General features: G+C 43.4%; 1 protein-coding gene across 3 annotated transcripts in view; it reads left to right on the top strand.

Annotated features, from left to right (window-relative positions):
* LOC143295434 (thimet oligopeptidase-like) overlaps nt 1-25,166 on the top strand; it is a 41,515-nt gene that overhangs the window by 5,076 nt on the left and 11,273 nt on the right. For all 3 annotated transcript variants that reach the window (XR_013057015.1, XR_013057016.1, XM_076607129.1), the window contains exons 4-12: nt 2,953-3,084; nt 6,230-6,267; nt 8,015-8,182; nt 8,905-9,069; nt 12,813-12,974; nt 14,928-14,993; nt 16,558-16,662; nt 18,583-18,690; nt 23,334-23,407. Coding sequence is in view for 1 of the 3 variants with exons in the window: in XM_076607129.1 (XP_076463244.1) it covers nt 2,953-3,084; nt 6,230-6,267; nt 8,015-8,182; nt 8,905-9,069; nt 12,813-12,974; nt 14,928-14,993; nt 16,558-16,662; nt 18,583-18,690; nt 23,334-23,407 (1,018 nt within the window). In the remaining 2 variants the exon portion in view is untranslated. The remainder of the gene's footprint in view (nt 1-2,952; nt 3,085-6,229; nt 6,268-8,014; nt 8,183-8,904; nt 9,070-12,812; nt 12,975-14,927; nt 14,994-16,557; nt 16,663-18,582; nt 18,691-23,333; nt 23,408-25,166) is intronic.

Below are 25,166 nucleotides of genomic sequence, written 5' to 3'. Positions count from 1 at the left end.
TGACACACCAATAATCACACACACACACACACACACACACACACACACACACACATACACACACACACACACATATATATATATATCCTTTTTTTTTCATGATGGTATATTGAATAAGCAGCGACTGCTTTTTTGCATCAAGCCATCTGGGAAAAAAGAAAAGAGAACAGAAAGTAAATTTGAAGAGAAAGAAATAAAATCCATCCAAACAGAATACATATTTGCATTTCTCTTTCACTCACAGAAACACAAACATACCTGATGTATGCTCATGTACATTTACTTTACTCCTATTCTATTTTACAAAGTATAACACAAGTGCACTGCCAACGCAAGCATGCACAAAATATTACACAAATAATGAAGGAGCATTGACTAAAGATAGGCAAGCATTATTGTCCATCTTTTAGATAGTGAGTGAGATATTTCTTAGATTTGTGTGTGAGTGTGTGTGTGTGTGTTAGTGTGTGTATGTACTTGTGTGTGTTTGTGTGCCTGTGTGTGTCTGTGCATGTGTGAGTGTATGCTCACATTCATTGCATGACAGCTGTGTGCATCAGTATAAATTTGATTATGATATGTTGTTACTGATCAAGCTGACGCTGAACATGACCCATGAGCAAAGATAGTTGTGATAACATGACTTGCAATTGTACCTAAACACTGACATAGTGTCCACCAGTTGAGATGACAGATAAGATCTAATTCTCTAAGTGAAACCAGTTTGATAAAAAGCAGTATGAAGGGGTTTGTGGTTTGGGTTTCAAAAACGAAAACTAAGGTTAATGAGGTTACGTTGAGAAATGACTGTTAGCACCCAAGGTTTCTGGCTTGAGCATTCAAGGTTCTCTGTGATTTTCCCTGCATATTCACACACAGTGCACCCACACGCGCCCAAACACACACACACACACACACACACACACACACACACACACACACACACACATCTCTTATTTGTCACTCAGTCTCTGCACATCATATTTGCTTGTGTCCATTTCTGAATCATTCTGTGGTAAATGATCATGTTGAAATACTGATTGTGCAAAGTGTGTGCATAAGCTGGTGATATTTGAGCTGCATACATGTCTTCTGAACAAAGCATGGAGCAGCTTTCAGCAGATGTCACTGCTGTGAAAAAGAACAGGATGCAGTGAAGCACAACACAACTGCCTTCTTCATACACATGCACACACTTGAACGAACACACACACACACACACACACACAATCTCTCTCTCTTTGTCTCTCTCTCTCACACACACACACACCACATGCTCTCTCTCTCTCTCTTTCTCATACACACAGAAACACATAGAGAAAAACACAGTTTCTCTCTTTCACACACACACACACACGCACGCACGCACGCATGCACACGCACGAGCGCGCGCACACACACACACACACACACACACACACACACACATTATCTCTCTCTCTCTCTTTCCCTCTTTCTGTTGCAGAGAGAGAGATAGAGCTTGCAATTAAACGAACACACATGCATGCAAGCCATTTGATCAGTGTATACATGAAGCTGGCTACGGTTGAACTGCACACAAGCTTGGAGCAGCTTGCGTGGGAGTACTCCCCTGCTTTGAAAAGGGACGTAGGGTGGCGAAGCAACTGTGGTTTTTGTTCACAGCACTGACTCAGCAGTTTCAGTTCCGGGAGTTGTCAAAGCGTGCAGACTGATTCATACCATGTATACTGCTCCATAAAAGAAGGGAGAGAGGGGCAGATAGATGCCTGACCTATGCAAGGTCAGGTCTAATAGGGAAATGTAATGTAACATAAGACTTTAGAATTCAGAGTCAAAACAAAGCAAATTTTCAACAGAAATTGTCTTCTTCACACACACACACGTACACAGTTGTGCATGTGCTTGAATGCAACCGTAAACACAGTTTTGAACACACACACATACGTACACGTACACACACACACACACACACACACATGTACACAGTTGTGCATGTGCTTGAATGCAACCGTAAACACAGTTTTGAACACACACACATACGTACACGTACACACACACACACACACACACACTCTTAAATACAGTCCGTGTGTTCATTTTTCTTGATGCCTGTGAGATCCCCCAAAGACACAAGTCTGTGGATGCGTGCGAGGTTCCCCTAAGATACAGTCTTGTACTGATGTCTTCTTTTTGCTTGTGAGGTTCCATTAAGACACAGTCAATGGATGCACGTGATTTCCCCCTGAAAAAGTCTACATACTGATAATGATATGTGTGTATGCTGGCCTCAAGACAGTCTTGTGGAGTCATGTGGAGTGTTGGCTAAGTGGTAATGCATCCGCCTAGGAAGCAAGAGAATCTGAGCGTACTGGTTCAAGTCACACAGTCACCAGTATTTTCTTCCCCTCCACTAGACCTTGAGTGGTTATCTGGACACACTGGTCATTCTAATTAGATGATAGACCGAGGTCCCATGTGCAGCATGTAAAAGAACCCATGGCAACAAAAGTGTTGTCCCTGGCAAAATTCTGTAGAAAAATCCACTTCGATAGGAAAACAAATAAGAATTGCAGGCAGGAAAAAATACAGAAAATAGGGTGGCGCTCTTAGTGTAGCAACGCGCTCTCCCTGGGGAGAGCAGCCTGAATTTCACACAGAGAAATCTGTTGTGACAAAAAGAGAAATAGAGTACAACACAATACAATACAGTCTATGGATGTGTGTGAGATCCCCCTGAGAAACAGTCTACATACTGATATTGATGTGTGTGTGTGTGTTCGTCCTTTAGTTTAGCGTCTTTTCACTATCAGTGATATTAGACTTTAAAAAAACCAAAAAACAACAACAAAAAACCCCACAGTTTATGGATGCGCATGAGTACCCCCAAAGAAAGTCTACATAATGATAATAATGTGTGTGTGTTTGTGTGTGTGTGTGTGTGTGTGTATGTGTGTGTGTGTGTGTCTGCAGGCCTCCACCTGCAGAAGGAGGTGCAGACCAAGATGAAGGAGCTGAAGAAACGCATAAGCGACCTGTCCATTGATTACAGCAAGAACCTCAACGAGGACATTACTGTGCTGGAGTTCACTGAAGAGGAACTGGGTGTGTGGTGGTGTTCAGTGTGGGGTGGTGTGGGGTGGGGTGTTCAGTGTGGGGTGGGTTGGTGTGTTCAGTGTGGTTTGGGGTGGTGTGGTGTGGTGTGTTAAGTGTTGTGTGGAGTGGTGTGTTCAGTGTGGGGTGGGATGGGGTGGTGTGGTGTGTTCAGTGTCGGATGGGGTGGGGTGGTGTGTTCAGTGGGGTGTAGGGTGTGGTGTGTTCAGTGTGGTGTGGGGTGTGGTATGGTGTTTAGTGTGGTGTGGTGTGTTCAGTGGGGTGTGGTGTGGGGTGGGGTGGTGGTGGTGTGGTGTTTAGTGTGGGGTGTGGTGTGGTGTGGTGTTCAGTGTGGTATGGGGTGGGGTGGGGTGGTGTTCAGTGTGGTGTGGGGTGGTGTGTTCAGTGGGGTGTGGTGTGTTCAATGTGGTGTGGGGTGTGGGGTGGTGTTCAGTGTGGTGTGGTGTGTTCAGTGTGGTGTGGGGTGGGGTTTGGGGTGGTGTTCAGTGTGTTGTGGGGTGGTGTTGTGTTCAGTGTGGTGTGGGGTGCAGTGGGGTCTGATTTTTAGTGTGGGGTGGTGTGGTGTGATGTTTAGTGTGGTGTGGGGTGGGGTGGTGTGGTGTGGTGTTCAGTGTGTGGTGGGGTGGTGTGGTGTGGTGTTCAGTGTGGGGTGGGATGGGGTGGGGTGGAGTGTTTAGTGTGGGGTGGTGTGGTGTGATGTTTAGTGTGGGGTGGGGTGGGGTGGTGTGATGTGGTGTGGTGTTCAGTGTGGGGTGGGATGGGGTAGGGTGTGGTGTTTAGTGTGGTGTGGTGTGGTGTTCAGTGGGGTGTGGTGTGGTGTTTAGTGTGTTTGGTGGGGTGTGTTCTGGGTGGGGTGGGGTGGTGTTCAGTGTCTGTGGCGTGGTATGGTATGGTGTTCAGTGTGGTGTGGTGTTTAGTGTGGGGTGGGGTGTGGTGTTTAGTGTGGTGTGGTGGGGTGTGGTGTGGTGTTTAGTGTGTTTGGTGGGGTGTGTTCTGGGTGGGGTGGGGTGGTGTTCAGTGTGTGTGGCGTGGTATGGTATGGTGTTCAGTGTGGTGTGGTGTTTAGTGTGGGGTGGGGTGTGGTGTTTAGTGTGGTGTGATGTTCAGTTTGGGGTGGGGTGGGGTGGGGTGTGGTGTTTAGTGTGGGTTGGGGTGGGTTGTTTAGTGTGGTGTGGGGTGGTGGGGTGGGGTGTTGTATGGTGTTCAGTGTGGTGTGGTGTGTTCAGTGTGGGGTGGGGTGGGTGGTGTGTGGTGTGGTGTTCAGTGTGGGGAGGGGTGGTGTGGTGTTGTGTTCAGTGTGGGGTGGTGTGTGGTGTTCAGTGTGGGGTGTGGTGGTGTGGTGTGGTGTTCAGTGTGGGGTGGGGTGGGTTGGGGTGGGGTGGTGTTGTATGTGTTCAGTGTGGTGTGGTGTTCAGTGTGGTGTGGTGTTCAGTGTGGTGTGGTGTGGTGTGGTGTTGGGTGTGCTGTGGTGGTGTTTATTGTGGTGTGGTGTTGTGTGGTGTGGTGTATTGCATTGTGGTCTGGTCTGGTGTGGTGTGGTGTAGTGTACTGTGGTGTTGTGGTACGGTGTGGTGTTTATTGTGGTGTGGTGTGTCATATTCTATAGAGGTGGGTTGGTTTATGGTGTGGTGTGGTGTGTCATATTCTGTTGAGTTGGGTTGGGTTATGGTGTGTGTTGTGGTATAGTGTAGTGTGTCATTTTCTGTTGAATTATATTTAGTTGGGTTGGGTTATGGTATGGTGTGGTGTGGTGCAGTGCGAAATGGTGTGGTCTGGTGCAGTGTGGTGTTGTGGTGTGGTATGGTGTGGTATGGTGTGGTGCGATGCAGTGTTGTGTGTGATGTGGAGGGGTTGGGTGGTGTGTTGTGTTCAGTGTGGTGTGATGTAATGTAGTGTGGTGTGGTGTGTCATATTCTATTGAGTTGGGTTGAGTTATGGTGTGGGTTGTGGTGTAGTGTGGTGTGCCATTTTCTGTTAGATAATTGTATGTGGTTGGACTGGGTTATAGTATGTGTGGTGGTGTAATGTGGTGTAGTGTGGTGTGCCATTTTCTGTTAGATAATTGTATTTGGTTGGACTGGGTTATAGTATGTGTGGTGGTGTAGTGTGGTGCGTCATTTTCTGTTGAGTTACATTTGGTTGGGTTGGGTTATGGTGTGGTGTGTCATATTCTATTGAGTTGCAACTTGTATGGGGTTGAGTTATGGCGTGGTGTGTTGTGTCATGTTGTATTGAGTTGTATTGTGTTGGGTTGGGGTCTGGTGTGGTGTGGTTTGTCATGTTGTACTCAGTTGTTTTGGGTTGGGTTGTGCTGTGCTGTGCTGTGTCATGTTATATTGAGTTGTATTGGATTGGGTTGTGGTTCAGTGTGGTGTATCATGTTCATTTCTGTTGTGTTGGGTTGGGGTGTGTTCTGATGTATTGTATGATGTTGGGTAGGGTTAAATTGTGGTGTGGCTTTTAGGGTGGGTTGGGTTGGGTTGGGTTGATGGTATATTGTAAAGGGTTAGGTTGTGTGTGGAGTGTTTTATTGTGTTGTGTTGTGCTGTGTTGTAATTTTTTGGGGTATTGCATTGGATTGGGTTGTTTTGTGGTGTGGTGTGTCTTGTGTTGTTTTGTGTTAGTTTGGGTTTGGTTGTGTTGTGCCTGTGGTGTGGTGTATTGTATTGTATTGCATTGTGTGTCTTTTCACTTCGTTGGAGATGATAGTGGTGGTGATGACAGCAGGGTTCAGACAAGTTTTTAAAGTTTTTAAGAATTTATAAAAGATGACATCCCTTTTTTTTTTTTTTTTAAACTCCTTAAAGATCATTAAAAGAATGAACCGTTTTTGTAAAAGCTTTTGATTTTGGCCCATCATTATGTTTTGATTTGCTGCTCCACCATAGTGATGTTAACTATGGTCTATTGATTGATAAAGATCACAGTAACAGTGTGATCCAGGTATCAGTGTGATCTCTTATCTAGTTTGGTCTATATGTACAAGAACAGATTGTTATAGAAATACTGAAGGATTATGTATTAAGAAATCAGTGATTTCCATGTTTTACTACAGGGATCACTTTTGACTGATTATCCATTGTATATGTGTGTGTATGATCTGTATTGATATATACATGTGTATATTTCATTTCAGTTGGTGTTCCAGAGGATTTCTTGAAAAATCTGGACCGAGTAAGTATGACACGCTCATTCTGTCATGGTCAAGCTTTTTCTTCAAAACAATTACATTACAGTGATGCGATCTCCTTGGGAAGAGCAGCCCAAATTTCCCAGAGAGAAATTGTGACAAAAGGTGCAATAAATACAATAATATGATGGTAAATTTGAATGAAGCTTTGTCATTTCCTTGAACATTCTCTCTTTTTTTTTCAGTTTTGCATTTGATTACATTATAACTTAACAAGAGAGGCAAGGCCCTCAAGACTCGCTTGTGATAAATTAAATCCCCTAGCATTAATTACAGAGTAATTTCCCTTTTTTACTCTCTGCACCAAAACGTTTGCAAAATAAATAAAAATTCCATGCTTAGCAAAAGAAGTTCCTGTTTGAACAAAAAATCATAATAATGACTCTTCTTGTTGTTGTGTCAGAATAAGAGGTCAAAGTGCCAAGTTTAGAGAATACAAAAAATCTAAATATGACAGTAAATGCAGTTTGCATATAATTAAGCTTCTTTTTTATTTTTTTGTGCCCATCCCAGAGGTGCAATATTGTTTTAAACTGAATTTTTCCTATTTTTATGCCAAATTTGGTGTCAACTGACAAAGTATTTGCAGAGAAATGTCAATGTTAAAGTTTACCACAGACACACGGACACACACACACACACACAGACAACCGAACACCGGGTTAAAACATAGACTCACTTTGTTTACACAAGTGAGTCAAAAAAAAAAAGAGTAAAATATGAATGTATCTGTAGACTCCCTTTCTCTTCTTTTCACACTGTGATGATTTGCTGTTTCGTTTTTTTATGCTTTTTTACTGTGTGACTGCAGATACTTTATCCTGAGTATAAAGTGAATCAGCAGTGCCTTCTGACACAACTTCAGTTCCGTTTGAGTCTTTCTAAACTTTTTTGGTTGTTGTTAATGGTATGGTTGGTCACTGCGCAAGATAATAAGCCTTGTTTTCCGCTGTGGTGAAGTGGTTGTGTGGTGAGGTGGTTAGCGTTGCTGACTGACAACTGGGAGGATGCGGGTTCAGTCCTCATTAGAGGTGGGTTTTTTCAGCCTATGACCAGCTCCTACCCCAAGTTGAGTACGCTAAGGACTCAAAATTTGAGGACTGGGACCAAGCATTCGAGGGATGCGTCTTTGGAAGTGCTGCCCAAAGTTTCTGACCAACACTGCAGGTGTCTGTATCTGTCAGCCTGGTTGATGCCAGGATATGTTATGAGAGCCCAGCCTTGTAGGTAGTCCCACACCTAAACGGACCCCCCAGAGCAGCCAAGTTACCATCCCTATCATCATTCAACAGTTTTGAAATATGGCAACAACAACAACAAAAACAAAAAAAAAAAATCAGCAAAAAAAAGTCCCAAATTCTGGGGCATATGAAAAAGAAGAAGAAGAAAAGATTCAGCTGTGTAAAGGTATTTGTATGTATGATAGTCAGTAATGTCTGACTGTGACCATCAGAACAGCAGAGGAGGCAACTGCTGTCCCGACTATCAGGGCTAGAATTTGATTATAGTGGAGAGCGTCTTGCCCAAGTTACATCCCCACTCTCTCAGCCAAAAGGGTTTTTGGACAGTTGGCGTTGGGATGGTTCCCCAAAGGTCTGTTAGCCCCCCAAGGCTGCAGCACTTAGAGCCAGTGCAATTTTGCCTCCTAGTTTGAGAGTTATAGTCCTTCACAAAAGACTAAGCTGTAAATGTAAATGTAAAGACTATGCAGTACATTGATGATGTTGACAGACAGACGCAGGCAAGTGCAAGGTGTCGCTGCAGTACCCCCACTACTTCCCATGCATGAAGAAGGCACGGAACCCTGAGACCCGGCGCCAGCTGGAGAAAGCCTTTAACTCCCGCTGTCTGAAGGAGAACACCGCCATTCTGGAGGAGCTGGTGCGACTACGACATGAGGTAGGGGTGTGTGTGTGTGTGCATGTGTGTGTGTGTGTGTGTGTGTGTGTAGGTTGGGATGGAATTGTTGTTGGGCAGTATGTGTGTAGCTGTGTGTGTTTGTGTGTGTGTGTGTGTTTGTGTGTGTATGTGTGTGTGTGTGTGTGTGTGTGTGTGTGTAGAGGTTGGGATGAAATTGTTGTTGGGCAGTATGTGTGTAGCTCTGTGTGTGTGTGTGTGTGTGTAGAGGTGAGGGTGGGGTTGTGGTTGAGTGATATGTGTGGGTGTGTGCTCGTGTGTGTGTGTGGGTGTGTGCATGCATGTGTGTGTGCGTGCATGTGTGTGTGTGTGTAGAAGTGGGGGTGTGGTTGGGTGATATGTATCTAGGGGTGGGGGGAGGGGGATGTAATGTGTGGGGGGAGCCTGAGGGGGGTGAGTGGTATTTGTGTGAGGATGTGTAGATGGGGAGATGAGTGTGTGTGGGTGTGTGTGATACAGATGTGTATGTGTTTTTGTGTGTGTGAGTGAGTATGTATGTGTGTGTGCACATGTGTCGACATTTGTGTGTTTATATATATGTTAATGGTTAAACATACACATCCATGGTCCCTAGAAATTTTTGTTTACTGTCCCACAGAATTTTTTCTTTCCTGACTTTAGAATGACATAAAAAATTTAAAAAAAAAAACCCTGAAAAAACACCGAACAAACAAAAAGTGACACAGTGTGTGTTGTCATCATAGAAAGCCCAGCTGCTGGGGTTCCCAACGCATGCGGCCTTTGTCCTGGACATGCGGATGGCGAAGAAGCCGGAGAATGTGTCCACGTTCCTCAGCGACCTGGCTGTAAAGCTGCAGCCTCTGCGTGACGAGGAATTCAAACTGTTCCTTGAGTACAAGAAAGAGGAGGTGAGAAAGTGTGAAATTATTTATGATAGCCAGTTACGTCCTGCACCCTCTGCGTGACCAGGAATTCAAACTGTACCTTGAGTACAACAAAGAAGAAAGAGTATATTTATTTATGATAGCTAGTTATGTCCTATGACCTCTGCGTGACGAGGAATTCAAACTGTACCTTGAGTACAAGAAAGAGGAGGTGAGAAAGTGTGAAATTATTTATGATAGCCAGTTACGTCCTGCACCCTCTGCGTGACCAGGAATTCAAACTGTACCTTGAGTACAACAAAGAAGAGGTAGGAAAGAGTATATTTATTTATGATAGCCAGTTATGTCCTATGACCTCTGTGTGACGAGGAATTCAAACTATACCTCAAGTACAAAAAAGAGGTGGGAAAGAGAGTAATCATTTATGATAGCCAGTTATGCCCTGCAAATTCAATTGTACCTCAAATACAAGCAGAGGTGAGAAAGAGTATAGTTGTTTTTATGATAGCCAGTAATGTGCTGCAATCTCTGCATGATGAGGATTTCAAACTGTACCTCAAGTACAAGAAAGAGGAGGTGAGAAGAGAATAATTATTAATGTTAGTCAGTTATTTGCTGCAACCTCCGTGTGACGAGGAATTCAAACTGTACCTTGAATATAGAAAGAGGAGGCAAGAAAGATTATTATTATTTATGATAGCCAGTAATGTGCTGCACCCTTTGCGTGACGAAGAATTCAAACTGTACCTCGAGTACAAGAAAGGGGAGGTGAGAAGAGAATAATTGTTTATGACAGTCAGAAATGTCCCGAGAGGAGATGGTAATCATGTGTGAAAGTCAGACGTGTCCGGCTGATTTAGCTATGAAGTGCAAGGAAAGAACAAGTGGCTGGAAACAGAGAAGTTAGCCATGGATTCCAATTGTGAGAAACAAGACGAACAAAGACCAAGGAAGTGACACAGTGCCACAGATGTGTCAGCTGTAAAGAAGCAGTTGCGGAACAGACGTTTCGCCAAACTGAAAAATATCCATTTGCTGATGTGGCTCGGAGTCCGAGTGTTCCTACCAAATTCAGAAATGTTCCTACCAAATTGCCTGATTGTTCTTACAAACGACAGGCTCAATAGCCGAGTGATTAAAGTGTAGGACTTTCAGTCTGAGGGTCCCGGGTTCGAATCTCGGTAATGGCGCCTGGTGGGTAAAGGGTGGAGATTTTTCTGATCTCCCAGGTCAACAATGTGCAGACCTGCTTGTGCCTGAACCCCCTTCATGTGTATACACAAGCAGAAGATCAAATACGCACGTTAAAGATCCTGTAATCCATGTCAGTGTTTGGTGGGTTATGGAAACAAGAATATACCCAGCATGCACACCCCAAAAAACGGAGTATGGCTGCCTACGTGGCGGGGTAAACAGGGTCATACATGTAAAAGCCCACTTGTGTACATATGAGTGAACGTGGGAGGGAGGAATTTTTGTTTAATGTCCCGTCACACATATCGGTGATTGAAGACATTTTGTTAAAGTATTTATGAATACATCTGAGTATTATCGGTTAGAAGGGGTGGGAGATGTGGATGAATGGAGGGTTGGGGGAAACTGGGCAAATGAGGGTAAAAATGTGGGTGAAATTTGGAAGACAAACAAAACAAAAAAACAAAAACAAAAAGCCCTCTAAATACAGTTACAGGAAATTACTTAAAGGACTTCGTAAGAGAGAAGTCGTTAAACTGACAAGCGAAACAACTGATAATGAATGCAAAAAGTCAAAAACATCAACGTTCTCAGTCACTTGTGAAGACACACTTTCGTGTACAAAAGGCTTCATCAAGCTACAGTGAAAAATTATATGCTCAATTGTCAGGTTACTAAAGCATATACACTTGACATTAGAACAATACTTGGTCCGTAATGAATTTGATAATAGTCTGAGAGCTAAGCTCAGAATTGGTCTGCGAATCGGACCAAAGTCTGAGAGAGTCAACTGACGAGGTTTTAGACTTGAATTCAAGCACCTATAAAAGTCTCTTTCTAGTATATTGCTTATTTCCTTGTATGACAATGGGCAATATACTTTTATACTATCTATATGATATGTCTGCTTGGTCGTTATAACGGAATCCAGTGTGGGATGGTATCCAACAAAAATCAACATTTGTACCCTTCACAGATAGGGAGTGCAATAAATACCTAATTTCAAAAAATAAATCTTCTCTTTGATTATTCTCAAAAAGGAGCAAACCTTTTAAGACCGATTGAGAATCAACACAAAATAGGATATTACTTACTATGATTGGTATATCAACAAGATGATTTAAAGCCATAAGGATGGCCACCAATTCAGCTGTAAAAATTGAATGTCCCTTACCTAAATAATATGATTTTTCTGTTTTTAGGTCAGGAATGACAAAAGCAGATCCTGCACTGCTATCGTCCAGGACCGAGCCATCAGTGTAAACTTTTAAATGATAATCAAAATTTTCTTCTAATTCAATTCTGACAGATGCTGCTATTATATGTGGAGATTCTCCTTCTGTTGTGTCAGAAGCACATATGTTGACGTTTGCTTTTGTTAACTCCCAGGGAGGGACAGGTGGCACCAGAACACGAGGTGCCATATCATGCAAATCAATGTCTGAAGAATTTAAAATATCTGACGCATACGTGCGAATGGTTTGTAGATTTGAATTATTTTGTGCATTTTTTGGAAAATCAATATCAGACCTAATATTTAATTCTTCAAAATCATCCACTGCTGTACATCTCACAATATATTTAGCAGAACTTAATTTTCTGATTTCATCTAGTGGTAGAATACCCGCAAGCTTATAGGCTTCTGAGGTCTTAGTATGCACAGGTACCCCTAAAGCCAGTTTCACAGCTTTACTGTCAGTTATTCGCAGCTTCTTTAGAAATGTCGGCGGAGCAGAAAAGAACATTTCTTGACTGTAGGTCAATCTTGATCTTACGAGAGATGTCGCTAAATGTAAAAGAATTTTGGAGTCTTGTCCCCAAGGAGAGTGACTTACAATTTTTAAGAAATTTAAACTTTTAACTGCTTTAGTCACCATGGAATCATTGTGTTTCTTCCAGTTTAGTTTTGAAGTAAATAGGATCCCAAGAAATTTTATTTCTGACTTGAAAAATATTTCACGTCTTCCTAAAAAAAAATCATGGTAGTTTGCTGGGATTATAACCATTATTAAAGAGGATCAAATGTGTTTTTTCTATAGAAAACTCAAAACCATTAGATTGCATATAGCTACTCAGTCTGTCGAGTTCACCCTGAAAATGTTTCTGTACATAATTGATGTAATGTAGGCTTGTCCTTTTCCTCAAGGATGTCTGAATCCATATAGTAATATCATCAGCATATTGAGCCAGCTTGGTAGATGATGAAAAACATGTATGTAAATCATAAAGCATAATGTTGAACAACAATGGAGAAATAATGGAACCCTGCGGGATTCCCATGTTTATAGGCCTAGAGGTTGATAAAGTTACTCCCACTTTTGCCACTGTATATCTCCCACTTAAAAAGGATTTAACATAGTCATAAACATGACCCGACAGACCAGTTTGTTTCAGCTTAAATAACAGTCTGCTATGCCATACTCGGTCATAAGCTTTAGTAAGATCGAAGAAGGACGCAAGGATACTTTTTCGCTTAGAAAACTGTGAACGTGGGAGTTGCAGCCCACGAATGAAGAAGAAGAAGTTCCTACAAACACTTGACAGGGGTTGGCATCTCTGTTTTTGTGTTGCAGAGTGAGAAGTACAGCTTCCCCAACGACGACAAGGTGAACATGTGGGACCTGCGCTACTACATGTTGCTCCTGGAGGAGCGCAAGTTCTCTGTGGACCACAACGTGCTGAAAGAGTACTTCCCCATGCCCGTGGTGACTGATGGCCTGCTGCACATCTATCAGGTAACTAACACCTGATGCGGGGGAGGGGGGGTGGGGCGTGGAGGATGGGTGTGTGGGGTGGTACGATGGTGAAGACGTTTATCTGCCAATACAGTGTCCGTGACTGGAAAATTAAACTGGGCGTCTTGTCATTCGGATAAGGTGGAGGATGGGTTTGTGGGGTGGCAGGATGGTTGAGACGCTAATCTGCCAATACAGCATCCACAACTGGAAAATTAAACTGGGAGTCTAGTCATTTGGATAAAATGGTTAACCAAGTTCCTGTGTGCAGCACGCACCTGGCACACAGAATGGTTGAGACGCTTTTGCTGTCTGTGAGTGTCTGGCTTTAAAGCCTGGTCTGGCCTGGTTTATCTTCCAGTACTGTCTGAGTGTCTGGCTTTAAAGCCTGGTCTGGCCTGGTTTATCTTCCAGTACTGTCTGAGTGTCTGGGTTTAAAGCCTGGTCTGGCCTGGTTTATCTTCCAGTACTGTCTGAGTGTCTGGCTTTAAAACCTGGTCTGGCCTGGTTTATCTTCCAGTACTGTCTGAGTGTCTGGGTTTAAAGCCTGGTCTGGCCTGGTTTATCTTCCAGTACTGTCTGAGTGTCTGGGTTTAAAGCCTGGTCTGGCCTGGTTTATCTTCCAGTACTGTCTGAGTGTCTGGGTTTAAAGCCTGGTCTGGCCTGGTTTATCTTCCAGTACTGTCTGAGTGTCTGGGTTTGAAGCCTGGTCTCACCCTTTCCCCCAGGTTTGACTGGTAAAATTAGTGTCTTGTCATTCGGATGAGATGGTAAACTGAGTTCCTGTATGCAGCGCGCACTTGGTGCACTGAAAAAGAACCCATGGCAACCAGTGTTGTAAATTCTGTAGAAGGAATCTACTCTGACTATACATCCATGCACTCAAGGCTTGACAAAGAGCGTTGGGTTATGCTGATGGTCAGGGAATTGCCTAACGGATGTGATGTGGAGTGTATGGATTTGTCTGTGCGCTTTGATGCCTCTTTGAAAAACTGAAAGTGAAACTGACACTTAGTGTCCCATCAGATGCACCTGCAGTGCAGTTTCTGTGGACCAGCCAACCGCAGCTGAGAGCACTGTGAAAGCCATTCTTCATTCACAGAATGCACACATCATCAAAAGCATGTTCATTCCCCTTGGAAACATGGGCGAACAATGCAGAGACTAAAGCCAGCAAGCTTGTAAAAGTACCAAGTGAGAAGACAACATGGGTAAGAAACTGAAACTGAATGTGTCCACTGCAGTGTGGAAATATCTGCACTTGGTCCAAGGAGAGCAAAGGGGTGTGTTAGGGATAAGTCAGCACTTGCGGTACCAAGTGTTAAGGTAGGATCAAATGGGTTTGTGTGTATGGAATAATCTGTTTTTAAACCGTGATCTCCACCCTGAAAACGGAGTATGGCTGCTTACATGGCAGGGTAAAAACAGTCATACAAGTGTAAAGCCCACGTGTACATATGAATGAACGTGGGAGCCCACAAATGAAGAAGAAGAAGAAGAAACAGTGATCTAGGTTGGAAGGAGGATTACAGACCTTATGTGTGTGTGTGTGTAGGGTGAATTGCTTTTTTTGTTCTTGTTATAACTCTGTAACTTGTGTTTGTTGTTAGTGTTCTTTTTCTCTCCTGTTGTTGAAGACTTGGTGAGTGCATAGATGCATGTGTGGGTGCAGAAGGGCGTGTATGTTTGTGTTTGTGTTGCTAAGAGTATTTCTGTGTGTGTGTGTGTTTCTGTCTGTGTGTGTATTTATGTGTGTGTGTGTGTACATGTGTATATATTTTATGTGTGTGTGTTTGTGTCTATGTGTGTATTTATGTGTGTGAGTGTGTGTGTGTGTAATGTATGTGTGTGTCTGTGTCTGTGTCTGCGTGAGTGTGTATGTTTGTATCTATGTGTGTATGTGTCTCTGTGTGTGTGTGTGTGTGTATACATGTATGTGTTTGGCTGTTGCAGGAACTGCTGGGCCTGAAGTTCACGGAGATCAGAGACACGGACGTGTGGCATGAAGACGTCAAAATGGTAGGCTTCTGTCTCTGTCCCTACATGTTTTGGATTTTATGTACCAGAGCTGCATGCTTAAGACAAGAATGATGTGGCTGGATAGACCATCTTTGTACACACTTGCATCTGCTAAAAACTGTGAATTCGCTCATAAACAAGAAGTATCAAGTAACCTCCCTGCTTCCCCATTTCGGATTAAAACTGTGGATGGGGTGAAATATCTTGTAATTGTCCATCCCCCACTTGGCGGAAAAGAAAAGAGGTGAAATAATGATAATGGGATTGTGTTGCTTTATGACGCAGTGCAGATCTAGTTCTCGAGATAAAGGAGAAAATGTGTGCGTGAGACACACCACCACACCATGTAACTCTACACCGCACAACACAACAACTCCACACCACACCACACCACACAAGACCATAACCCAATCCAACACCCAAAAAAACACATTCCAACACAACACGACATAACCACCACCACACTCCACACACAGCACCGCACAGCACAGTGCATCACAACACCAGAGCACAATGCAGCATAGCACAGCGCAGCACAATGCTTCATAGAACATTTCAGTACAGGGTAATGCAGTGCATCACAGTGCAACACGGCACAGCTAAACGCAGGGCATCACAACACAGCACAATGCAGCATAGCACAGCGCAGCACAATGCTTCATAGAACATTTCAGTACAGGGTAATGCAGTGCATCACAGTGCAACACGGCACAGCTAAACGCAGGGCATCACAACACAGCACAGTGCAGCATAGCACAACACAGCACAGCACAAACATCATGTTACCCAGAATGAGACCTTTGGCAGAATCTTTCTCTGTCTTTGCTCCCAGAGTCCAGAACTCCCTGCCTCTGTCCCTCAGAAAAACCCAGTGTTTTTCAACTTTTAAAAAGAAATTAAAAACGCACCTATTTCCACTTCACCTAGCACGATGCATTCAAATGAGCTCCTTGTGTGGTGATGTGTTGTGGGGAGGGGAGAGGGTGTGACTGTTTTAAAGTTTGCACTGTATAATGTAGATTTTTATTGCATTGTGAAATTTGTGACTGGTGCTAAGAGTTAGAAATGAATTTTCAATATTGTGATATAGTTTTTGTGTAATGTGATATCAGGAATAGTTTTTAGGTGTGTGGTATTGTGATATCGGGAATAGTTGTAGGTGTTGTGATTGGGTTTTTAAGTATTGTTATATGATATTGCATTATTTAGGCTTTTCTTGTGATATGTATGATGAGTGTGCATAGTCTGTGATGATTGTGTGTGTGTATGTGTGTGTGTGTGTGTTTGTGTGTGTACTGAAATTTGTATTTAAATGGTTGGTTGGCTGACTGTAAATGGTTATGCATGTGGGCTTTTCATTTCAGTGTGTAAATGCATGTTTAAATGTGGTATTTACATTGCACAGCCCAACTGAGCACTTTACATGGAAAGGCACATGATGAATTAAATCATCATTGTTATCATCATTATTGTCATAATAATGGTCTATGTTGTGGTGCAAACACAACACACCACAAACACACTACCCAGAACGACGGTCCATGTCGTGTTGCTGTGTTTCCAGTACAGTGTGAAGGACCACAAGGACAACAAACTGCTGGGCTACTTCTACCTGGACCTCCACCCCAGGGAGGGCAAGTACGGACATGCTGCCTGCTTTGGACTGCAGGTATTGTTTAGGGTGTGGGTGTGGGTGTGAGTGGGGTGGGAGCTGAAGAGGTTGTGGGTGTGAAGGGTGGAAGCTGGGGTGGGGTGTGGGTGTATGTGTGGGAAGGGTGGTGGTGGTGAGGAGGGGGGGGTGAAAGGGGGGGGAGGATGAGGGAGTGGGAGTTGGGGAGGGGTGTGTGTGTGTGTGTTGGGGGAGGTGGGAGCTGGGGAGTGGGGGGGAGGGGAGTATGTATTTATTATGAATTAGTGTTCTTATTGAAACATGGAAGCTCGATAAAATTTTGTGTTGTTCTGTTGATGTGATGTGTATACCTTTTTAGATATTTTTGTTTATTTTAAAATATATGTCGCTTTTTTATGAGTGTCAACAATTTCTTTGTGTGAGATGATAAAGTTTTCTTTTATTTTGTATTATTGAATTGAACTTATACATTATACAGGGCATATAAACATTTCACAGTTCCACCTATACACAAACACACAAAGACTGAAACAAAAAGAAACAATCAGATGCCTGCACAACAGACATCACACACATGCACACACATACACACTTTTACACACAATGCAAGTGATTCAGAAAGTGGGGGTGGGTGGGTGCATATCTTTGTCAAACATGGAAGTAATGTTTTTACAGCTTTTTGGGAAGAGCATGAGAGAAGGTGCATGTTTTTCTCATTTTCTTTGGGATTGAAAGAGATGGAGCAACAGTCGTGAAGACTCACTGATCATATTGCTTTATTTAACCCCTTGACTGCCATTTGTTAAATGGTCAGCTGTATTCCATATGCTGAGGGAAAAAAAAAAAGCTGTGTCAATACAGTGTTCTCTAAAACTACTGTAGCTTCTCTTCTTGTGAGAATTCATGCATGAAATTACACAGACTGATGTATGATAAGTTCTACTTTCTCATGGAAATAAAACAAAAGGACTCACCTTTTGATTTTGTTAAGTATTTATTGAAATTATTACATGCTGATAATATTTTGTGAATATTTCTGCAAACAAATTCTCAAGCACTCAACACAGAGAGAAAAAGGAGCAGTAAAACTTGGTCTTCTTCTTCAGCATTATCTTCCTTGGTCTCTTCTTCATACTTTCTGCATCATTCATAATTTCAAGTTCATCCAGCGATGATAAATGTTGAATAGGATCGCGAGTGAGACAGTTGTGGTGTTGCCATTTTGAAAAAGGCCGGTTTCAGTTCTTTGGAGAAAAAATTATTTCACAAGAAATGCATGTCTCAATCAGTTGGAAAAGGAAGCAAATCACTTTTATGAACCTTTCCTGAGCCTGTCAACATCAGTCAAGGTTATTTCTCCTTTTAAAACAGGCGCAAAGTTTTAATGGAATACCTTCGTCAATTTTATGGATGTAGGCGTCACAGAAGCCTTCAAGAGCTCCGATAATTCAGTGGACAAGGCAGTTAAGGGGTTAATGTCTGCTGGCTTCAGTATATTATTATGGTCCATGGCCCAGCACTCAGTTCATATCACAGATTGACATAAGTTTACAGTTGGGCCAACAGCAAAGTGACAGCTGTATTAATGATGGTTTCTCTGTTGCAGTGGGAAATCATTTACAGCTTAGTCTTTAGTGAAGGACTGTGAATCTCAAGCTAGGATTCAAAATGGCACTGGTTCTTAGTGCTGCAGCTTTGGGGGCTTGCTGGCCTTTGGGAACCATGCCAACGCCGACTGTCCTAAAACCCTCTTGGCTGAGAGAGTGGGGCTGTAACTTGGGCAAGACACTCTCCACTACAATCAAATTCTAGCCAAGATGACCGGGACAGCAGTTACCTCCTCTGCTGTTCTGATGGTCATAGTCAAACACGACTATCATACTATCATACATTATTATGATCATGATGTTGTGGCTAACCAGTGTGGTGTGTGTGTGTTTGTTATGTACATGACTGCAGCCGGGATGTGTGCTGCCGGACGGGTCACGACAGGTGGCTGTGGCCGCCATGGTGGCCAACTTTACCAAACCCACCGCTGACTGTCCCTCCCTCCTCACCCATGATGAGGTGTGTGTGTGTGAGTGTGCATTGTGTGTGTGTTTGTACATGTGAGAGTGTGTGCGCGTGTGTGTATGTGTGTGTGTGTGTGAGGGGAAGGGGTGTGTGTGTGAGGGTGTGTGTGAGTATGTGTGTGTATGAGTGTGGGTGTAGCCTTCAGTTTAACTCTTTCACCGCCATAGGTGTACTTAAGTCAACATAGAGGGGTCATGTCAAAAGGGCCATTTTTCGCATTGTAACAAAGCTTGACGGCTGCTTCTATAAATATATAATAGAATTGTATGTATCTCAAACTGTTAGCTGATTGTCCGCTCTGTACATGTATGCTGTGTGTGGCTTGTTGGTTTCATGTTGTGGGTTGTTGATGTGCTTACAGAAGTGCATTGTGACAGAAGTGCAGTGTGACAAGTGCATTGTCATTTGCGACAGAAGTGCATTGTGACAGAAGTGCATTGTCATTTGCGACAGAAGTGCATTGTGACAGAAGTGCATTGTCATTTGTGACAGAAGTGCATTGTCATTTGCGACAGAAGTGCATTGTGACAGAAGTGCATTGTCATTTGTGACAAAAGTGCATTGTCATTTGCGACAGAAGTGCATTATGATAGACAGAAGTGCATTGCGACAGAAGGGTATTATGACAGAAGTGCTTTGTGACTGACAAGTGCATTATGACAGAAGTGCATTGTGACTGACAAGTGCATTATGACAGAAGTGCATTGTGACAAAAGACAACTGTGAGAGAAGTGCATTGTGACAGAAGTGTGACAAGTGCATTGTGGCAGAAGAGCATTGTGACAGAAGTGCATTGTCATTTGCGACAGAAGTGCATTATGACAGACAGAAGTGCATTATGACAGACAGAAGTGCATTGTGACAGACATGCATTGTGACAGAAGTGTATTGTGACAGACAGAAGTGCATTGTGACAGACAGAAGTGTATTGTGACAGACGTGCATTGTGACAGACATGCATTGTGACAGAAGTGTATTGTGACAGACAGAAGTGCATTGTGACAGACAGAAGTGTATTGTGACAGACGTGCATTATGACAGACGTGCATTGTGACAGAAGTGTATTGTGACAGACGTGCATTGTGACAGACGTGCATTGTGACAGAAGTGTATTGTGACAGACAGAAGTGTATTGTGACAGACGTGCATTGTGACAGACATGCATTGTGACAGAAGTGTATTGTGACAGACAGAAGTGTATTGTGACAGACGTGCATTGTGACAGACGTGCATTGTGACAGACAGAAGTGTATTGTGACAGACAGAAGTGTATTGTGACAGACGTGCATTGTGACAGACGTGCATTGTGACAGACAGAAGTGTATTGTGACAGACAGAAGTGTATTGTGACAGACGTGCATTGTGACAGACGTGTATTGTGACAGACGTGTATTGTGACAGACATGCATTGTGACAGACAGACGTGCATTGTGGCAGACAGAAGTGCATTGTGACAGACATGCATTGTGACAGAAGTGTATTGTGACAGACAGACGTGCATTGTGGCAGACAGAAGTGCATTGTGACAGAAGTGCATTGTGACAGACGTGCATTGTGACAGACAGAAGTGCATTGTGACAGACGTGTGTTGTGACAGACAGAAGTGTATTGTGACAGACAGAAGTGTATTGTGACAGACGTGCATTGTGACAGACGTGCATTGTGACAGACAGACGTGCATTGTGGCAGACAGAAGTGTATTGTGACAGACGTGCATTGTGACAGACAGAAGTGCATTGTGACAGACAGACGTGCATTGTGACAGACGTGTGTTGTGACAGACAGAAGTGTATTGTGACAGACAGACTTGCATTGTGACAGAAGTGCATTGTGACAGAAGTGCATTGTGACAGAAGTGCATTGTGACAGATGTGCATTGTGACAGACGTGCATTGTGACAGAAGTGCATTGTGACAGATGTGCATTGTGACAGACAGAAGTGCATTGTGACAGAAGTGCATTGTGACAGACAGAAGTGCATTGTGACAGAAGTGCATTGTGACAGACGTGCATTGTGACAGACGTGCATTGTGACAGACAGAAGTGCATTGTGACAGACGTGGATTGTGACAGACAGAAGTGCATTGTGACAGACAGAAGTGCATTGTGACAGATGTGCATTGTGACAGACGTGTATTGTGACAGACGTGCATTGTGACAGACAGAAGTGCATTGTGACAGAAGTGCATTGTGACAGACGTGCATTGTGACAGACGTGCATTGTGACAGACAGAAGTGTATTGTGACAGACGTGCATTGTGACAGACATGCATTGTGACAGAAGTGTATTGTGACAGACAGAAGTGTATTGTGACAGACAGAAGTGTATTGTGACAGACAGAAGTGTATTGTGACAGACATGCATTGTGACAGACGTGCATTGTGACAGAAGTGTATTGTGACAGACAGAAGTGTATTGTGACAGACGTGCATTGTGACAGACAGAAGTGTATTGTGACAGACAGACGTGCATTGTGAAAGACAGAAGTGTATTGTGACAGACATGCATTGTGACAGACGTGCATTGTGACAGACATGCATTGTGACAGACGTGCATTGTGACAGAAGTGTATTGTGACAGACAGAAGTGTATTGTGACAGACGTGCATTGTGACAGACATGCATTGTGACAGAAGTGTATTGTGACAGACAGAAGTGTATTGTGACAGACGTGCATTGTGACAGACGTGCATTGTGACAGACAGAAGTGTATTGTGACAGACAGAAGTGTATTGTGACAGACGTGCATTGTGACAGACGTGCATTGTGACAGACAGAAGTGTATTGTGACAGACAGAAGTGTATTGTGACAGACGTGCATTGTGACAGATGTGTATTGTGACAGACGTGCATTGTGACAGACATGCATTGTGACAGAAGTGTATTGTGACAGACAGACGTGCATTGTGGCAGACAGAAGTGTATTGTGACAGACATGCATTGTGACAGACAGACGTGCATTGTGGCAGACAGAAGTGCATTGTGACAGACGTGCATTGTGACAGACAGAAGTGCATTGTGACAGACGTGTGTTGTGACAGACAGAAGTGTATTGTGACAGACAGAAGTGTATTGTGACAGACAGAAGTGCATTGTGACAGACGTGCATTGTGACAGACAGACGTGTATTGTGACAGACAGAAGTGTATTGTGACAGACAGAAGTGTATTGTGACAGACGTGCATTTTGACAGACGTGTATTGTGACAGACGTGTATTGTGACAGAAGCGCATTGTGACAGACGTGTATTGTGACAGACGTGTATTGTGACAGAAGCGCATTGTGACAGACGTGTATTGTGACAGACGTGCATTGTGACAGACAGACGTGCATTGTGACAGACGTGCATTGTGACAGACGTGTATTGTGACAGACGTGCATTGTGACAGACGTGCATTGTGACAGACAGAAGTGTATTGTGACAGACGTGCATTGTGACAGACAGAAGTGTATTGTGACAGACGTGCATTGTGACAGACGTGTATTGTGACAGACGTGCATTGTGACAGACAGAAGTGCATTGTGACAGACAGAAGTGCATTGTGACAGACGTGCATTGTGACAGACGTGTATTGTGACAGACGTGCATTGTGACAGAAGTGCATTGTGACAGAAGTGCAATGTGACAGACAGAAGTGCATTGTGACAGACAGAAGTGCATTGTGACAGACAGAAGTGCATTGTGACAGAAGTGCATTGTGACAGACAGAAGTGCATTGTGACAGACATGCATTGTGACAGAAGTGCATTGTGACAGACGTGCATTGTGACTGACAGAAGTGCATTGTGACAGAAGAGACTAGTGCCTTGCGACAGAAGTGTGACAGAAGTGCTTTGTGACAGAAGTGCATTGTGAAAGAAGTGTGACAGAAGTGCATTGTGACAGAAGTGTGACAGAAGTGCATTGTGAAAGAAGTGTGACAGAAGTGCATTGTGAAAGAAGTGTGACAGAAGTGCATTGTGACAGAAGACAGAAGTGCATTGTGACAGAAGTGCATTGTGACAGTGTGACAGAAGTGCATTGTGACAGAAGACAGAAGTGCATTGTGACAGAAGACAGAAGTGCATTGTGACAGAAGTGCATTGTGACAGTGTGACAGAAGTGCATTGTGACAGAAGACAGAAGTGCATTGTGACAGAAGACAGAAGTGCATTGTGACAGCAGCATTGATGCCAACTGTTAAGATTTCCCCATATTTTGTTACACTTGATCACAGTTTATTCCGACGTTACGCCAGTATCAAAATTGTTCTGACGAGTTCATTTTCGATTGCATAGCATAGTGAAATGCTTTCCTGTCGTAACATTACCCAGACGCTCTTGATTTATCGATCACAAGGCCAGAGCAGTCACCACTAACCTTGGTCTCAGGTGATGATGCTCAGCTAATTGCATGCATGTTTACATCAAACAGCACTGAGTGGACCAGTCATCTTAATCGTAGCAGTTACACTGTGTTGTAGGTAGGCCCAAGTGTTTGTATACCCTGTAGATAAAAGATACGTTTGCTAATGTGGCTCGGAGTCTGTGTTCCTACCAAATTCAAAGTGTTCCTATTAAATTTCCTGATTGTTCTCCAACAAACACTTGATAGGGATTGGCATCTCTGCAGCAGTGCATGCTGTGTGTGTGTGCAGGTGGAGACCTACTTCCATGAGTTTGGTCATGTCATGCACCAGATCTGTGCTCAGGCCAAGTTTGCCATGTTCAGGTCAGTGTGTGTGTGTGTGTGTGTACGTGCGCGCATGCATGCATTGTGTGTGTGAGGCATGTGTGCATTTTTTTAATTTACATTCCCATTAGCATGTTTTGATTTTAGTACCCTGTTTTCTTTAATTTCTTTTTGGAGGAAGGTGGCAGAATGGTTAAGACGCTTACCTGCCAGTAGCATCAGTGGGGTTGCAGTCGGGTCTGGCCCTTTTGCTCAGACTGAGCATCTTGTCATTCAGATGAGATGATAAACCAAGGTCTGTGTGCAGCACATACTTGGTGCACTGAAAAAAGAGCTCATGGCAACATAAGTGTTGTCCTCTGGCAAATTTATGTTGAAGAAATCCACTCTGATAGGTACACAATTACATATGCATGCACTCAGTGCTAAGCACATTGGGTTATGCTGCTGGTCAGGCATCTGCCCAGCAGATGTTGTGTACTTTATATGGATTTGTCTAAACTCCGTGACACCTTGAGAAACTGGAACTGAAACTTACTTTTTTGTAACTAGTTTGCCTCTTCCTATATTTATGTTAATTGTTAGCACACTGGGCCCTTGTGCTCAGGATTTATATTAAGAAAAGTTGAAAGGTGAACGGTCCCATGGTCCCACAGCCATTTATATGCATCAAGGTAGTGAATTTATATCAGCTATATCTAGAGCTTGGCATAGGAACCTGGGCCCAGTCCTCTCCCTCCTTCTGCCATTTTAACCTTCCCCAACTGGTCAGGTTTCCATTCACACCTGGGTGGAGTGAGGAAAATGGGAGTAAAGTGCCTTTCCCAAGGACACAACATGAGGCTAAACGGGGCCTCGAACCCTGATCACTGCTGAACACAGGGTCAGAAGTCCTGCGCTTAACCGATTCTGCCATGTTTCCTCTAAGGAGGTAGAGTGCATTATAAATGTCATTTTTTATCATTGCTTTTATTATTGTTATTATTTCTAATACGTTTTCCATACTTGGGGGTTGTTTCTTTTTCCCCCCCCACACAGCAGAGGCAGGAGTGGCTGTGTCAGAGTTGGTTAAACATTGTCTTCAGATCTAGTGTTCACCAGTGATCAGGGTTCATGGCCCCATTTCAGCACGGTGTTTTGTCCTTGAGAAAGGCACTTTACTCTGACTTTCCTCACTCCACTCAGGTGTGGATGGGTACATGACTGACGTTTGGGGAAGGCTAGAATGGTGAAGGGAGAGAATTGGTCCCTGCCCTCCTATGCTGAAGCTAGACACAGTGGATCAGAAATCACTGCCCAGACGGCTGTGGAGGGTGATGGGACCTTGAACATTTTAACCAAGATGAGCGCAGTAAAAATTTAAAGTTCACATTTTATGTATAACATTTTCATTTTACTCACGTTTTCCATTTGGTGTTGGGCTGGCTGACTGTGATATTTCTTTCTTTTTTTTTCTGAGCCCAGCCCTAGACACAGTGGATAAGAATTCACTGCCCCTGATGGCTTTGAAAGGCGGCAGAATGACTGTTGACTGTTTGTTCTGACCCCCTCACCCCTTTCCTCACTGAAAAAGAACAAATGTTTTTAAATTCAGTTCATTATTCACAAGTACGAAGGAACAAACGATTGCTGACCCACCTAACCATATTTCTGAATATCATAATAGATGCCTTCTGATCTAACTAGATAGATAAGGTGCATCTCTCTGGTTCAACATGCTTCATTGTTTCTTTTTTTTTCTTTTCTTTTTTTTCAGTTGGTTTTTGTGTGTGGGTTTTTTTTTGTGTTTTTTTAATAC

The sequence above is a fragment of the Babylonia areolata genome, chromosome 20 (assembly GCF_041734735.1).
Source record: "Babylonia areolata isolate BAREFJ2019XMU chromosome 20, ASM4173473v1, whole genome shotgun sequence".
Classification (NCBI taxonomy): Eukaryota; Metazoa; Mollusca; class Gastropoda; order Neogastropoda; family Buccinidae; genus Babylonia; species Babylonia areolata.
The sequence above is the reverse complement of the archived record's forward strand: the minus strand, read 5'-3'. Positions and strand labels throughout refer to the sequence as shown.